Below are 17,560 nucleotides of genomic sequence, written 5' to 3' on the forward strand. Positions count from 1 at the left end.
CTTTTTAGACCAATTTTGAAGTCGGTTCTATTTTGTTTTTTTTTCAAAATTTTTTAATTTCATTCTTTTTAGTGTAAATGTAGATATTTCAGTAAAAGTAAGAAGTTACCTAGTAAGAAGTTCGGCTCTATATCACTGTATTGCTTTAGAAAAGCCTTTATTCAAAATTATCATTACAATTACTATTAATGTTACTGTTATATGTCACCAAACTTTTATAACAATGAGTTTCATATTGTCGCGTAGATGAAGATAGCGAAGACAATGTGAAAGCCAAATGAAGCGAATACTCGTTAGTCTCAACTCGAGGTCTTTATTCAGAACTACGAATAAACGTTACATCCCGTTATATACAAGAGAAAGTGCTGGAACTTTCCAGACTTCGAAAGATACAGAAATTAATGGAACATTCGAGAAAATACGGGAAACAGTAGAAATGAAATTTTAGTAAAATTCACTTTGTCCTAGTCGGGATTTGAACCCGGGTCGCTCGTTGTGGGAGGCGATAATTCTACCACTGAGCCACCGTTATCCGCGGAAGAAAAGTGCGAACTTCGCTACAATATCATTTAATAGGGAAATTGCATAAAAATTACTGTTTTTTTGCCCATAACTTTTTTTCTAAAGAACAAATATGGTCAAACAAAGTAATGGGACCTAAGTTGAGCCATCCCCTATCCATTAAAAAAAGAATCATCAAAATCGGTTCACTAGGTGAGACGCTATGAGTGGACAAACAAAAAAAAAAAAAAAAAAAACATACATACGGTATGAACTGATAACCGCCTCCTTTTTGAAGTCGGTTAAAAAAGTTTGCAAAATTACTGCATCTAGGGGTTCCCCCCTCCGCTTAAGAGCAAGGATGCACCCCCTCCAAAATAAGACCCCATAACAGGGAAAATACCAACTCGAAATACTTTCTTTCCCCCCATAACAATTTCGATGGTGCAGCGCGCCATGACCTCCCCAAGGAGGGCAAAAAGTCCCCCCCTCTGCATCTATGTGTTTCGTAGTTGTCCCCTCCCCCAATCGTGAGCAGCACCCAGGATACCCCTTAAAATTTCTATGGTACGGTTCATGCCACGATCCCCTTGAGTGGGCACTCAAGGGGGTCAATTTATATGTTATCAAAATTAAGGTAGTTAGTACAACGAGGGGGCCTCCATAGCTCTGTGGTAGAAGCTTCGTCTTCCAAGCCGAAGATCGTGGGTTCGAATCCCGCCTGTGCCTTGAGTGTTATTTCCTTTTCTAGTGTTGTAAATCTTTCCTGTGTGTGTCCGGAGCCAAGGCGCTTGGCACGCAGTCCTCTATCTATGTGAAGCTGTCTAGCTTCTAAATTAATAGATAAATAAAGTGCAACGAGTGGGACTTCAGAGCAGACAACATGATTGAAATTTTTAGGGAGAGGAGGGTTTGCTAAAAGTTGTCTTTGTCGTTTTTAGGGGATGCATTTGAGGGGAGGCGACGTTATTGTTCTTGAGGGGGAAGAGGAGCATCTCTGATTTAGGAAAGAATTTTTTTGGTGCAAATGGAATTTAAAAAAAAATGCGAAAAAACTGTAACGTCATTTAGTTTGTTTTATTATAATTCAAAATATATAACTTTAGAATACAGAACGAACCAGTTTATTTTCTTAAACTAATTTGCATTTAATGATGTTTACCATTCTTGAAAATACCAATACATGAAAAAAAGTACACTTAAAATCGGAAAGAACATACTCCTTCAGGAAGTGTTTCCAAAAAGGAGAAATAAACTGCAACTGTATTGCTTATGGTATCGCACTTTTTTTTTGGCATCATGTTCGTCATGTTGATAAGAATTCGCCTTGAAATAGATGAAGTCGCCAATATGGTAACCATGGTCCCAGGATCGTTCCTGCATTGACCGACGTGTCCTGTTGAATTGGGAAAACATGATTTTTTATGACAACTAGGCAAATAAATATAAACCGGTTGGAAAATTTTTGAAAATTGTGCAGCCTATTATGCAAATTGAGTTAATAAAGGACATCAAAGATCGAGAGTGTATTTGATTCTGTTGTTCAGTTATGACGTGTGAAAAGAAAGCTTGTTTTTTTTTTTTTTTTGTCGGAAAATAGAAGTACGAATACAAATAAATTGTGTATTAAAAAAAAAAAAGGGAGGTCGTTCCAGGTTTTTATTTTTGTGTCCGCTTTTTGTAAAAGACAGAATATTGTTTGAACTTTATTTTTGTAAAATTTAAAAAAAAAACTAGTTTTGGATATTTTTCTTTCTTTTGTATTTTTTATTTTGTAAAATATCTATCTTTGAGAAGTTTTAGCTTTCACAAACCTGCAATCCTTCTGTCTTAAAGGATTTTGCAGGGAGTAAATTGAAAGCTTGATTTATAATTCATGTCGAGCAATTATTTTAAATATTTATAGTAATAATAATGGTAAATGGTAAATAAATTAAACCGGTTGGAAAAATTTTGAAAATTGTGCAGCACATTATGCAAACTGAGTTAATAAAGGAGAACAAAGATCGAGAGTGTATTTGATTCTGTTATTCAGATGACGTGTGAAAAGAAAGCTTTTTTTTTTTTTTGTGTCAGAAAATAGAAGTACGAATGCAAATAATTTGTATATTAAAAAAAAAGGGAGGTCGTTCCAGGTTTTTATTTTTGTGTCCGCTTTTTGTTAAAGATAGAATATTGTTTGAACTTTATTTTTGTAAAATTTAAAAAAAAAGCTAGTTTTGGATATTTTCCTTTCTTTTGTATTTTTTATTTTGTAAAATATCCATTTTGAGAATTTTTAGATTTCACAAACCTGCAATCCTTCTCGCTTAAAGGATTTCGCAGGGAGAAAATTGAAAGCTTGATTTATAATTCAGGTCGAGCAATTATTTTAAATATTTATGGTATGTTTTCGGGGGGAGTTGGTTGAGCTTATAAGTTGAATAAAGCAGTTTTAAGCAAACGAATTTTTATGAAATGTTGTGAAAGCTCCCCAAAACGAACCCAATTTCAGTCTTTATCAACCTATGTTGACATAGTTGCAGAATGGAGTGGAATTGAGATGTACCGAGTGGCACTTTGACCGAGTACTCGGCCTTTCACTACTCGGCTGAGTACCGAGTTGCCGAGTTACCAAGTACCAATTATGTTTTAAGAAGAACCACCGACACACATGTGACGAATTTTGAACTTATAGACCTCCTTCATTCTTTTTTGGTATCTCAAATTAAATTCAATCCTTCTCTAAAGGGCCCCGCCAGAATTCTTCAATGGGGCCCCACATTCGTAAAGCCCAGTTCTGGCTATACCTTCTCTGTTTTCAGCAACAACGCTGGAAGTAAATTGTAGTTTATGAAGTGAGAAAATTATAATAACATATCAGCGCAATTACACTAGGGCACACCAGGTGAAGTACGATAGCTCTTCATCGCACTCAAATTGTAAAGAAAATTAACTAAAGATTTTTCACACGCTTGCATAAGGTCCATGCAATGTTTCATCATGTTTAATTGAATTTTCTTTTTACTAAGAAAACTAAAGTATTAATATTCTTTCTTCTAATTATACATTGTATTAAAAGTGGGACTTTTTTGCCATATCTTCAATTCTGAATCTCAATGAAAGTGGTAAAACTTGGGCCTTGTGGGGACAGAATTAATTCTTTATAGGTAAAATATGTCAGCAAGTAGGATAACATTTCCATGCTTAAAGTATTGAATGCGTCAAAGGCAAATGAGTAAATGATGAACAAAAAATCACTCCAATAAAACAAATTTGTAGCTTGAAATGACCTTGATTATTGTTTACAGACAGCTGCATGGGGTTTTCAGTTCAGTGTTCGACCCAACTTTGAAAGGGGGATTGGGTAAATACCACTCACCTTGGCACAGAAAAAAATACAGGGAGGGAAAAAGTGAAATTGTTTTATTCCTAAGGAAAAAAGGGTTGACAGATGTATTGCTAGTTCGGTGTTTGGATCACGGGTTTTTTATGAGTTCATTTCTGCACTAAACGAAGGTGAAGATTACAAAGTGGATATCTTTACAGCTTTGAACCTCTCTTAAGCACCATGTGAAATGAAGCCTCAGAAAAAACCAGCACGAATTGCTTCATCATACTGAATTTGGAAAGGAAATGGAATCTATATTGAAATGGAGATGGAATCTCAATCCAATGTGAAAATTTTGATGAAGATGAAATACTGTAAAATATTTCTAAGATAATAAAATTGGATGAAGCGTTAAAACTTTGATGGTTATGCTAAAATCTACAATGATTTAGAATGTGTCAAGCATGTGTTAGAAGATGAACTATCTCCCAATATTGTGCACAAAAGCAATTTTGATGCATCATGATCAGATGAAGAAGAAATTGAGACTTAACAAAGTTCCTAGTATGAAAAATGTTTCGAATGCTGGAGGGACTTTTAAATGTTTCTTTGAAAGGCCAGAAAAATACTTTATCATCTATAACTGAAATGGAAAACTGTGTGTGCTGAAAAAGTAAACAACTGTTTCTGATTTCCTCATCAGAAAATAAATGTTAAGCATTTTCCTATTTTTTCTACTTTAAAATCTGTTCAATATTTTACACCCAGAATTTTCTTTAAAATTCCAATAATAAAAAATAATTTGGGCATTTTTTGGAATCTTTGAAAAGCTGCCAATTTTATTGGAGCAATGGAACGCGCTTGATGCTGTGTATATTTTTTTTAAATTCCACCTCTTATAACGACTACTCATTAAAAAACCTTTTTCTGTGGGACGAAGGTGGAGCGTCGACTGTACCTGCTTCTTGACTTATCATCTTTAATAAAATTCATCAGGGAATGAAAAGCAGACTTATTCTTTTTTTGGAGTTCTTGTCTTATTAATATGAATATTTTTTCTTTTTTTAATTTAATGGATCTAGAAGAGGATTGTATGAGTAGTTTTTTTTTTTAATGAATGATTAAATATATAGCTTAGCTCCCAACAAATCCCATTCATAATACTTAATTTAATTGAAATGGAACATCTTGTTTTGTATACCCTTTGCAAGTTCTTTTCTTTTTACTTTATTGCTACTTTGATATTTTCCCTCTTCAGTTTCAATTTACTTTATTTAACAACAATATAAATATTCAACAATTTGGTAACATTGTTTATAATTCATATTTGTTCATCTATTGTTTTTCCTAACAAGAAGACTTAGAATTTTACGCCTATCAAATTCATTCTTTTGAACATTTTAATTTTTTTTAAAATCAGAATTTCAATCAACATTTTAAAAAAAATCAACTGGTTTAGTTCTTCATTTAAGTCACTATTCGCATTTAACTTATGGATTATAGTGTTACTTCAAATAAAAAGACTAGTTTTTTTCCTTAAATCATATACTCTTCCCAACTTGTATCACGTTGCCATGCATGAAAGTTTGCAGTAACAAGTAGCCTTAAATGGAAGGTCCCTGTGAACAAAATGCTTCTTATTCGGCTAATTTCAGGAAATTTGAAGACAGTTTTGTAATGTTGCAATCCTTTTCTAATTATGCCTAATGTCTATTTTTATAGATATATGCATGCACATATTGGTATTTTATTTACATAATTTGGTGTTAATTTGATTAATTTACCCCTTTCAAAAAAGTTAGGTTCAGGGTGCCCCAGGTTATTTAATAATCTAAGTTAATGTCAATAATTGATTATGAAATCATACACCAAAATTTCTGATCATATTTCTGTTAAATAGCTTTCGACAAATTTGAAATCCATTCCATCATTCTGAATGCACGAAATTTTAAAGGTTATGCATTACCCTTTATTTAAATAAGTTACATGTAAATTTCTTGTATCCGAATTATCCGCTAATTTTGCATGACACTTGTACATCTTGTATTCTCTGAATATCTTCTATGTTGGAATCATAAGAGAAATGAATGCTTGTGATTTTTTTCCAACTTACTCATTTTTCTGTAAATGTCTGCAATTACACCAGAAAGAAAATGATTCTTCTGTGATGTTAACATAATTTATATAATACCTAACACTGCTGAAAAAATTCTGCTTCTGGGAGTGTGCATACACTGAAAACTTACAACATAGGTATTGGTGAAATACAAAACAGCAAATCTAGCTGTCATGTAACCATTCAGTATCGTACATGCAAATTATAATTCTTCAATTCTTTTGAAACAGCTGCTTTTAAACTTGGCAGCACTAGTCATTGGTTAACTTAAAAAAAAAAAAAAAGATTTGCTCTAAAAACATGTACATTTTGTTAGTATAGAAGTTAAGCTGTGTGCACCCAGAGAGTCTTTTAAGAGACAATCCATGCTTGAATATACATGTTTGGAAATTTGAACTATCAATAAATTTCACCCTCCATAACTTTAATTTTCTTTCAAGGTCCCTGAAGTTGTTAACAATTATGAGTTGACTTAATAACTCTGAAATCTGTGTTTTCATAGTAAAGGCTATTTCATTCTGTGGTTAGGAAAGTACAAAACATCCAATTCAAAAACTAATGAACAGCTAAGCATCAAATATGTGTCCACTGAAAAGCTACCGCAGAGGAATTGATAGAATAGAACACACCAACTCTCTCTGTCATGTAGCCATTCCGTATTAACACACTCAGAAAAAAAAACCAACTCTTCAATTCTTCTTTTGAGACTGTTCCTTTTTAACTTGGCAGCACTGGTCATTGGTTACCTTTAAGAAAACCGAGAAAACACAAGCAGAGGAAATGGTAGCAGATGAAATAAAATTTCTTTCATATCAGAACAAAAATCTGTTATTATTTTCCAAAGAAGATAACGACACTTAAAACCCTTTATGGAAAAAAAAAGTTAAAAATTTTGTATTGTGGCACTCTTCTTCCAAACAAGCGTACATAAACTGATAGCGACTATTAATACAACACTCGACTTTCACAAGGCAGCAAACCATTTTAATATCCACTAACTTTGAATTGGTGTGATTTCATGCTTGGCTATTTTCCACCACTTAGCTTAGTCGTTATATCAGCCTGGTTCATCAAGGAATCATGTTCTTTTACACTTCCATGTACGGTACAGAAAAGTGATCCAATAAGTAGAGCTGAGTCACCGAAAAACACAAGCAGAAGAAATGGTAGCAGATGAAACCAAATCTCTTTGCTAGTGTCATTCAGATTGTAGTCTTTTGGAAAGTAGATGGGCACATACAGAAATTGTAGCAACCTGGGAGAAAGAAACAAACAATAATGAATAAAATTCAATAATAGATACACTTTGAGGTTCTTTTAATCGTTAAATCAAAAGAATAGGTTTTTACTCTATGCAGCCATAATGAAATTAAATTTTTATTTTAGCTATTAACTATTTTGAAGAACTTTGGATACAATCTTTTATAGGGCAATGAAGCAGGGTTGGGTTTCGGACTGTCACAAACCAGGGGTGCAGAAAATGTTTTTACTGCCAACATTTCCCCCATTCTATATGAAAATTTCCCCAAATTTTTAAAATATGTTTTATGTTTCAGATAAAAATTCATTTATTACTATAGGTATAGATAATTTAAAAAAAAAATTACAAAATTGTATCTTTAAAACTAATAGAATGAACTGGTAACTTGTAGAACTAGGTATTTAAAAAGTAAATTATTATCCAACAAATAATTAATGAAAGTATAAAGAGTATTGATGCAAAAGAAAATTCATTGAAAAGACACTTGCGAAAAAAATGGAAAATTAATAATAAAATCAAATCTGCAAAATTTCCCCCGATCCTAGATCGGACATATTCTGCACTCGTGTCAAACTGCCTTAGGTCAAGGACAAGCCGTTTTTACTCCTTAAAAGTGTCTTAAACTATTCAAAAGTTTGCTAAAGCTAAAGGGATTTATTATTATCAATTTGTATTCACTGCAATATTTGTTATGCATAAACAAATATTAATAAGATTTAATTAATGCGTATTTAATCATACTTTTCTCTGAAATGTTCATTTTAAAGACATTTTATTTAAAAATAGTCAATAACTTTATTACATTAAATAATTCCTAATATAACAGATACCAAGACAACTAGAGCATAACTTCGATTTAACAAAACCCAATTTAGTGATAAGTTTCACTGGTCCGGAATTGACTTCATTGAATGTACATGCTCCTCGATTTTACAATATCCTTGATTTAATGATACATTTTTCTAATCCCTTCAGAATTGTTAAATCGAGGTTATACAGTTATTTCATTTCCATTTATAACTCAAAGGCATGTTAATAAATGTTAAATATTTAAGTGCAAAAAAAAAAAAAAGGGTTTTAAATTTTTTTAATGGTTTTTGCATATAAGTTTCACATGATGTTTTTAAGGAAATCCTTTTTAAATCATAGATTAAAGAACAATAAATTAATGATAAAATTATGCATTTCTTTTTAAACTTATTCTTTTTTAAAATCATATATTTAATTTTATATATTTTGTAGCTACAAAAGTAAGTCATTTATTGCATTCAAGTTGATTATTGCACTTTAGTTTGAACAGTTTCTTTTGCACACTTTTGTTGAATGAATCAAAAAATTTGGTTACTACTATGAAAAAAAACATGCTTACGAATTGAAGTTTTTAATGAAGAATTTAAATTCTATGTAACTAGCTTAGAAAAGAAGCTTTAGAAGTTACATATATTATACTTGATTTTTCACATTGAATAAATATTCAATGTAAAACATAAGTTTGACACATTCTGTTTGATATTTTCTCACAAAATAGTTTCTCTAAAAAACACCGGAGAAGATGGTAAAAACCACGGTACTTACCGTACCAAAGCCTTGCAATTAAGCACAAGCAGTGTTCAAGAATGTATTATAGGGAGAAATAGCGATTGTATTAAACAAGATGTTGTAACACAAAAAAAGGTAAAATAATCACTAATTACACATGCTAACACTTATCTATACTACACTACAAGCTTAATGATGCAATAAAATATTCAAAATTAAACTTATTGATCACATTCAAATACTATCACACCCCTAACCAAAGAGACGCGGAAACGGGAAACACAATAGAACTATAACAATAGATAGTAGTAGAAGTGGAAAGTTTCCATTGGAAACAAGGACATAAGGCTGTTTTTAACGATTTGGCGTGCTTTGGCGATTTCCTGTTTCCAATTTGGCGATTGCCGATTCCTATAATCTGCTTCTTTCGTCAAACGTAAACATGAAGTCGAAGTTAGAGTATGCAATTTCTTCGACTTCTGAGCTTTATTTATTTAAGCTCTTTTCGTTTTTAAAAACTAATTGTACGATAAAACGTAAGGTTTTAAACAGTTCTAAACAGAAATACAAACTGGATAAGTTTGATACAATTTACCATTGTTTACGTGTATATTAATGTTTCTGTATTACCTTTTTCTTTAACTGTAGCCTATTAATAATATATCTTAGCTGTATCCGTAACGTCTCTTTCAGAATTATTTAAAAGTGATAATGTCGCCAATCTAGCAACTTTCTGGCAACCTTTCTCGTTTCCAACTCCATTTCCACTTCCTGTAATCTGTCGCGTTTCTTGGAGCGCATCCCTCGCGTAAGGACCCGACTCCGTTTCCGGTAGACTGATCCGAACGCAGCCCAAGAGTCACAAAAAGAAGTAGACTTAGCCTTCAATGATAAAATATGGATGCCCAATCACAACGCTTTAAATAAAGCCAAGCAAAGAAGCAACGGATTGGAATCGGGCACGTGATCTCTAAGGACAGCCAGTCAGCAGCCTTCATTGTGTTTGTCAATAGTAGAAGTGTTTAGTTTAATGACGTGTGATTGTGTAGTTTTGCAAAAGGTATTTTTTTCCCCATCATGTATAAAGCGGTTATTCTTATTGGGGGTCCTCAGAAAGGTTGGTTTAATGTTTTGAAATCTGTATTGATATCTTCTGCGTGAAAAGTTTTATATTGATTTCGTCTTGATTTTTACTTTTTTTCATTTTCTTATCTGGGCAGTTCTCAAAAGGTGGGAACAAAAAAGTTAACTTTGAGCAATTTCAAAAATTTTCAAATTTGACATCAATTTTGCTTTCATTCTACAGCATGCATACCTAGAACACAATATATGGACATGAAAAGACAGCAGGTATTTGTAAAAATTATTAATTAGCAAATCAAATCAGCAGTCTGTACGTAACAGATTTTGGACATTGTTGTCCTGTAGGTAACGGATTTTGGACATCATCATAATGTAAGTTTCACCATTTTTGACAATTGTTAATCTGATTTTTAACTTTTCCAATGAAAATTTTATTTACTGCTTTTTGAATTTTGAAATTTAATAATAAAGAGGATATTAATGAAGTACTTGAATGGCTATACATACTGCTCTTTACATATAATAAAGTTTCGGAATGATTTTGAAGAAGTTGATGAAAGGTAAAAAAAAGCTTCATGGAAATAACTATACAAACTCGTAGCTTCTTTTATTAAATAACATTTGTATTTCTCCGGATTATTAACTTTCATTTCTGCAGATATTTTCCAAACTTAGAATGTACTTCTACCAGAACCTCACTTTTTGTTCTGCTTCTAGGAGACATAATCTCGTGTGAGCATTAAACTTTGCAATAAATCCTTTTGCAAATAGGTATTAAAACTCAATAATGACCATAAAAGAACTTAATTATATTGCTTAAAGCACTTTTTCAAAACATGTTGTTAATTCAAAAGGCTTACTATCTCTCAAATCTCAAGATAGAATGAAAATTACCAACTGATATTTGTTTACAAATCAACTGCAGACGATTTTTTTTTAACTCTAAAAAATTAAAAATAAAAAAATTGCTGGCGCAGGTAATAAAGTCGCCAAAATTGGTGCAGCTGACGATAAACTACATTTGTCAAACTGGAATTCCCCTCTGGTAACCTTTAGCTTATCGTATACTGTGTTGTCGCTAATGGAGGTTTGCTTGGCAATTTTAGCGCAAAATGGCTTTCGTTACGAACATAACCAGCCATGTTTCTACTGTAATTTATGTATTGTTCAATGTGTAGCGTATTAATTATGCAAAATACCAATGGATTAAAGAAGATAACATTATAATAACCTTTTTTATTGAGGTTAGAAGACAGTGGATCATCAAAAAATATGAATAAATGGACAGAATTATCGGCGTCAAGATCGTAACGCCATTTGGACATCTCACATGTATGTTTAAGAAAAATCATTTTTCTTCTAAGATACTGCATAAAAGCTTATGAAAACACTTTTAAACAATTAAAAATTGATTCTGAGGATCTATAAATACCTTTAAAACGAAAACATCATATACTTAGTTCTCAAATAATAGCATTGTAAAGATCGTAACTTTTGGACATACATCAAATTTCAAACTTACGTTTTTTTAAAATCATTTACAAAGTAAATAATCTATCTTTACTTTTGTTATTTGTATAAAATATTAACAAAAAGTTATTCCGTGTAAGATTCATACCTTTAATTTTTTTTTGAAACGTATGGAAATAATTAAAAAAAAAATTTTTTTTAATGGTACATTTGCTCAATTAACGTTTTGGTATGTCCAAAATTATGCCTTTTAGCAAAGAAAATATTTTTTTTAAGGGCATTTGAAGAGCATTTTTTCCATAATTGATGTCAATTCTTGTCTCTATACAGTATTATAGTTTAAACTTAAAATTTTTTGAGTTAATTAAAATGAAAGTTATTTGGTGTTGAAGCTTCAAAGTTGAGGTCTGTGTTTGCTCCCACCTTTTGAGAACTGCCCATCTGCTTTAGAAACGTATTCAATTCTTTTGCTTTTTCAAAACTCAATGTATATACAAACTTTTAGAGAATTCACATTTTTTTTCTGTTTTAATCGATCACTTGGCATAACCCGATGTTTCCAAGTAAGCATTTGTCATTCTAATCCTCATTCTGAAATATTCATTTCACATGTTGGTGACGAGGTAAAAAGATTCTAAACACTTCCTGGAAACTTTTGTTTTGGTGACACTCCCCTCCCCCCAAATAGAGGTGCAGTTTTAGTAAGTTTTTTAAATTTCAAATGGTCATCCTTGAATACCTTTTCAAAGGAGCATAAAATTTGGGTTACATCATGGTAAATTTGCAAGCACTTCAAACTGGTTGATTAAAATCTGCTATGTAAATCAAAATTTTAATTTGTGAGGAGTTATCACTTTCGACGTTTATCTTTCAAAATGACTAAATTAAAAAAAGTTATGGCTCTCCTCTGATATGCCCCCCTCTTGGCGAGATTTTAATTTTTCGCTCGATACGAAAATCGCCAATAAGGCGATAACTTGGCAACCCTGGTTTTGCAACTTGAACGCTGGAAAGTAGTTTCTCGAAGTCTCTTTTTGCACGTGTCTGTGTGGTAGGAGGTAGGTGCTCATATGTTCCGCTCTTAGGGAGATTTTAAGTTGAATACTCTAAAATAAAGTTTCAATTCAAATTTTATTTTAGAGTATTCTTTTTCTTGTTGTTTTTTAATGTTAATTTAGTTGAATTTTCTATTTTAATTATGAGTTCGGTTTGTGATGTTGTCCAAATGTATCAATTGAAATTTTTGAATGAATCTTCTTTTTCTTTTTCGTCAGGTCGTCCAACGTTTGGACGTACCGGAGTCCTAAATAGATTTTTTATATTTAAACTAATTGAAAATAAAGAGGTTTTTTTAGAATTTTTAAGGGAAATTGGTTTACTTAAGAATGAAATGTTATGTTCTAGATGTAATTCTGTTATGAAAATTAAAAAAAACTAAAAAATGTTCAGATGGGTTAATTTTTTTTTGTAGAAAGGTTATTGGGGGTGTTGTTTGTGGAAAAGAAGCAACGATCAGGAGTGGGTCATGGTTTAGTTCTAGCAAGTTGAAAATAGAGGAGATTTTTTTGATAACATATGAGATTTTAATTGGGACCAAAACTGCTGATATTGAAAGTCAATATTTTTTTCATCACAAACTTTAGCCGATTGGCGAAATTATATTAATGAAGAAATATTAAATTACATTGAATTAAAATCCGAACAAATAGGGGGGGTTGGGAAAGTTATTGAAGTTGATGAATCTAAATTTGGGAAAAGAAAATATAATCGGGGACATGCAGTTGAGGGACAATGGGTTTTTGGGGGGGTTGAACGGGGTTCGGGGAAAACTTTTTTGGTTGCTGTTGGGGATAGGGGTAGGGAAACTCTATTTTTGGCAATTAAGCAGTGGATACTACCAGGCACGACGGTGCACTCTGATTGTTGGAGGGCATATGATACATTGGGGGAGGAGGGGTATGAGCATTTAACAGTCAACCATAAACTTAATTTTGTAGATCCAGAAACTAAATGTCACACTAACACAATTGAATCCACATGGAGACACGTTAAAAGTACTCTACCAACATATAATAGATTAGGGGATTTTAAATTTTATTCAGCTTATTATTTATACAAAAAAAATTGTGAATACAAAAATGAGGATATGTTTGTAAAGTTTTTGGAAATAATTCGCGAAATTAATTGGGTGGAGTACAAAATACAAGTAAAATAAGGTTGTTTTTTTTGGAATTTTTTTTTGTCTAAACAAACATAATTTAAATATTTTTGTAAAGTAATGATAATAAAAAATGGGATAATTTCCCTAAGAGCGGAACATATGTGCACTGCCTCACGTGAGGAAGTAAAAGAAAAGTAAAAAAGGTAAGTGAACATATTTTGAATTATTGTGTTTTTAGTGTGTTTCTGGTAGTTTGTATTTTGGTCTGGTTGGCATTTTTGTAGCACAAAAATGGTGTTAATTTCACATAAAATCTGTGACTTTATTGTATACTGAACGGAGGAGATCTGTGACTTATATCCGACTGTGATGTATATTAAAAGTCGGAGGGATAACGGACCGAGCGGCAGCGAGGTCCTGGCGAGCCCGAGGTCTCATAGTACTTTCGTAATGAGACCGAGGCAGGGCCGGCGAGCCGAGGTCTCATTACGAAAGTACTATGAGACCGAGGGCTCGTATCCCGGAGAAACAACGGAAAAAAATTAATGCATTAATTTCATTAAATAATTAATGACATAATTTGAATTTTTCCTGTTGGCGCTAAAAAAGCATCGCTAAGAACGATGTATGACATATGACGTCATACATAGTTTTCTTGGCGACGCTTTTTTTGGCGCCAACAGGAAAAAGTCGCCAAGAAGGGGGTATATCAGATTTGTTCCAAAGTTATTTTTGACACTATTTTTAAAATATTAATGCAAATGAGGCTCAAGGATAGTTGTAGTGCTCTAAAACCGTGACTCTCAATCTTTTCACTGCTGAGGACCACTTGGTACCCATCCAAATCCTATGCGGACTACATACGATAGGAATAGCATTTTTATGCCAACTGTATTTAGCGAAATGAGATGAATCCAGAAGTTTTCTTTAATAAATTATAATTACTGTAAAAAATATATAAAATTAATTTTAACTAGCTGTTCCCAGATAATATGAAACTTTCTCCCAAATCACTGTTTGAGAATCACTGCTCTAGTTCATTATTTCCAAAAATGGTTAGTTAGTTCTGTTTATATTAAACTATAAAATGTCATTAATATATTGTATGTAAATTCTTGGCAAGTATAGAGCAGGGGTCTCAGAATTGAAACGTGGAACTCAATCATTGGAATTTCTATTAAGTTATTGATTTAATAGGAGAAATGCTATTTATATGTGAGCTGCACTGTACTGTTATATGCTCAATAAGCTACTATAACTCCAAGCAATAAAGGGGGAGATGGGGTATGTTGGACCATGGAGCACGTTGAACCGGTCTCAAGTATTTTAATACAGTGCCCCGCCACTTATTAAAATCACATTCGTTCTGAGGACATTTGATTTTATAAAGCGGCTGATTTTATAAACCGGCTCTCATGCACTGAAAAAAATAAAAGGTTTTTAAGTATAAATACTCTAAAAAAGAAATAAATTACGATTAGCTGTATTTTATTTTTAGTCTAGTTGTATTGTATTATTTTAGTTCAGTTGCAAAATACAGTTAACATTTTAACTTACATAAGGTATATTTTTAAAATTTCTCATGGGTCTTAAAATATTGACTTATTGTTGTTTGAATAAAAGAATTTAAAAGTAAAGATTGAGAAATCCCTAATTTAATTGCAGCATCACACTAACTACATTTAGGAAGCTTGTTATACCTACTAATTCAAAATTTCGAATTAATCTTTCACACTCAAGTCATCAGGACTTGCTAGCTAACAATTTTAACTCAATTGTAAAAATGAACTGTCAACCCCTGTAGATAGCTGAATGAGCACGAACTGATTGACTCAGTGGTGAGTGAGCAGGGCTGCGTGTCGAAACAGTTCTGCAAAGTGGAAACAGGCAGCACCAACTGAATTATATATGGTTCTGAAAATAATTCTCTTTGAGACTGCTTCATTCTTCTTCTTTTTTTTTCATTCAACCCCCCCCCCCAAAAAAAAAAAAAAAAAAAAAACGCACAACCTTCACCTTTTTTTCGTTTTTGTTTATGTGGAATTTGTTACTTTATTAGTGCTGCAATGTTTTAAATCTTTGAAAGAAAAAATAAAATCCTGGTTCTATTCAGAGAAGAATTAACCTTTGCTCTCCAAAAGTTTGATTTTATAAAACGGCAAGGATGATTTTATTAAAGGATAAACCTAAGATGTTTTGATATAGAAATGATTCTGTTCTTCCAGATTTGATTCTATAAAGCGGCTGATTTTATAATCCAGTGATTTTATTAGTGGCGGGCACTGTACTATTAATATTTTTTATTTTATTTTATGACCAACAAGTAGCACCTATGGTCCTACAAATCCTATAATGAAATCACATAGTACAGTTATATTGAACAAATTTTATTCCTGAAAGTGTTATTTCAGTAGTCCTGAGTAATTTTCAGAAAACTAACATTTTTTATAATGGTTCATATTGAAAATTTGGAGCAATGTCTTGACAATAGCAAGTGATTTTTCTGATTTGTTACTGAATGTGTTAGTCTCGCTATAAGAAGTGATGTGAGTGATCATGAACACGTTAATGCTCTGCAAAGAACCACAAAAAAATTCTTAATGACTGCCAAAAGATTTTCGTAACCAGCTCCTTTTTATAATCACTAAATAAATTTATGTGTTCTTTATGCATGTTGTGCATATGTATTTATTTACACAATAAACTTATCACATAACTAGTTATCACTAGAATTAAATATTCTTTTTGTCTGTGGAACCTAACCTCTATTTTAACACTCTACTATTAAGTCTTAATTTACTCGGTTTTGATTTACCCTCCATTTCCGTGGAACGTAACCCCCCCCCCCCCCCATTAAACAACGATCCACTGCACGCAAATTTTTATATGCCTTACTTGATTTACTTGCCTTAAAAATTAATGCATACATAAATAAATAAAATAAGGTGCAAATGTTAAAAATTTGGTTTGTGTAATGTATCTGCCCATTTAACTTTCAAAATATTTTGTGAACTTTCATTTAAATAACTCACAAACCACCACTGCCAGTATGTCATCCAGATACAAAATCTTTATCACCATCTGTCAACACTGACATGGATACTCCATTAGCTATTTATAATCTTCACTAGGTACAACTAGTTGAAAAAAGAACCTTTCTTGGTCTTAACTAAGAAGATAATGTAGTAGATAATACCAGTTGATAATACAGTATACCCCAGTATACCCTTGCTTTATGCAGGGATTATATTCTACCATATAAGTCATTCATTTTATTGGTAGATAATTGCATTATAAATTTAATGTGCAATTATTTTTACATATGCCTGATGTGCATAGAGAAAACACAAAAAAGTTTTCTGTTTATAAAAATAGCTGGATATGATTGTCTGCTGGCCATCATTATCAATTAATATTAATCATTTTTTCTGAAGTTCTTTTTCAGGCATCAAGCTTTCTCACATCACTTCGATGATTAGATCTTCCTTCTCTAACAAATCAGAAGGATCAGTTTTGCTATTGTTGATCGATGGGTCAAAACTTCACTGTGAAAGTTTTTGGTTGTGTGTCATCAATATCGGTAAGCTTGTGGGTTTTGTCCTAATTTGTCGCTTCCAAGAACTTGTCTGTCGGGAACTCCGAATTTTATGAGTTTAATAACTTCAAGTAAGAAAGAGTTCTAAAAATGAATTGCAAAAAATGTCTACAGTGACACAAGCTCGTTTATTAGCGTGTTAAAATGCAGTTCATCCATGTTATCTGGAATCTGAGGAGTAAAGGATTGCAAGGGGACTTTTACTCCTCAGGACTTTAAAGGAAGGGAAAATTTTCTATTCCCAATGTCCCACTTCAGCATAAATTCAAAATTCTTCCACATGAAACAAAATAAAGACATATAATTTTGTACTGTATATGGTTTTAGTTCATTTATGATGTTTTGTATTGTTGTAAATACATGGCATTATTTCTGACTCTACATTTCTCAAAATTCTTTCTATGATTTAGAACAGTAATGGTCTTTTGATTATATTTGTGCATTTCTTTTCCATTAAGTCAATTCTATGTTTGAACGACTATTTTTTGGCACTAACTGTACAACTTTTAGGAGGTCTGGATTCA

At 32.1% G+C, this 17,560-nt stretch overlaps 1 protein-coding gene across 1 annotated transcript in view; it reads left to right on the top strand.

The window, feature by feature from the left end:
* The first annotated feature begins 9,804 nt into the window (after positions 1–9,804).
* LOC129218098 (mannose-1-phosphate guanyltransferase alpha-A-like) overlaps positions 9,805–17,560 on the top strand; it is a 30,310-nt gene continuing 22,554 nt past the window's right edge. Inside the window, exon 1 of the mRNA XM_054852294.1 lies at positions 9,805–9,844. Coding sequence (XP_054708269.1) covers positions 9,805–9,844 — 40 coding nt within the window. The remainder of the gene's footprint in view (positions 9,845–17,560) is intronic.

The sequence above is a fragment of the Uloborus diversus genome, chromosome 3, assembly GCF_026930045.1.
Source record: "Uloborus diversus isolate 005 chromosome 3, Udiv.v.3.1, whole genome shotgun sequence".
Taxonomy (NCBI): Eukaryota; Metazoa; Arthropoda; class Arachnida; order Araneae; family Uloboridae; genus Uloborus; species Uloborus diversus.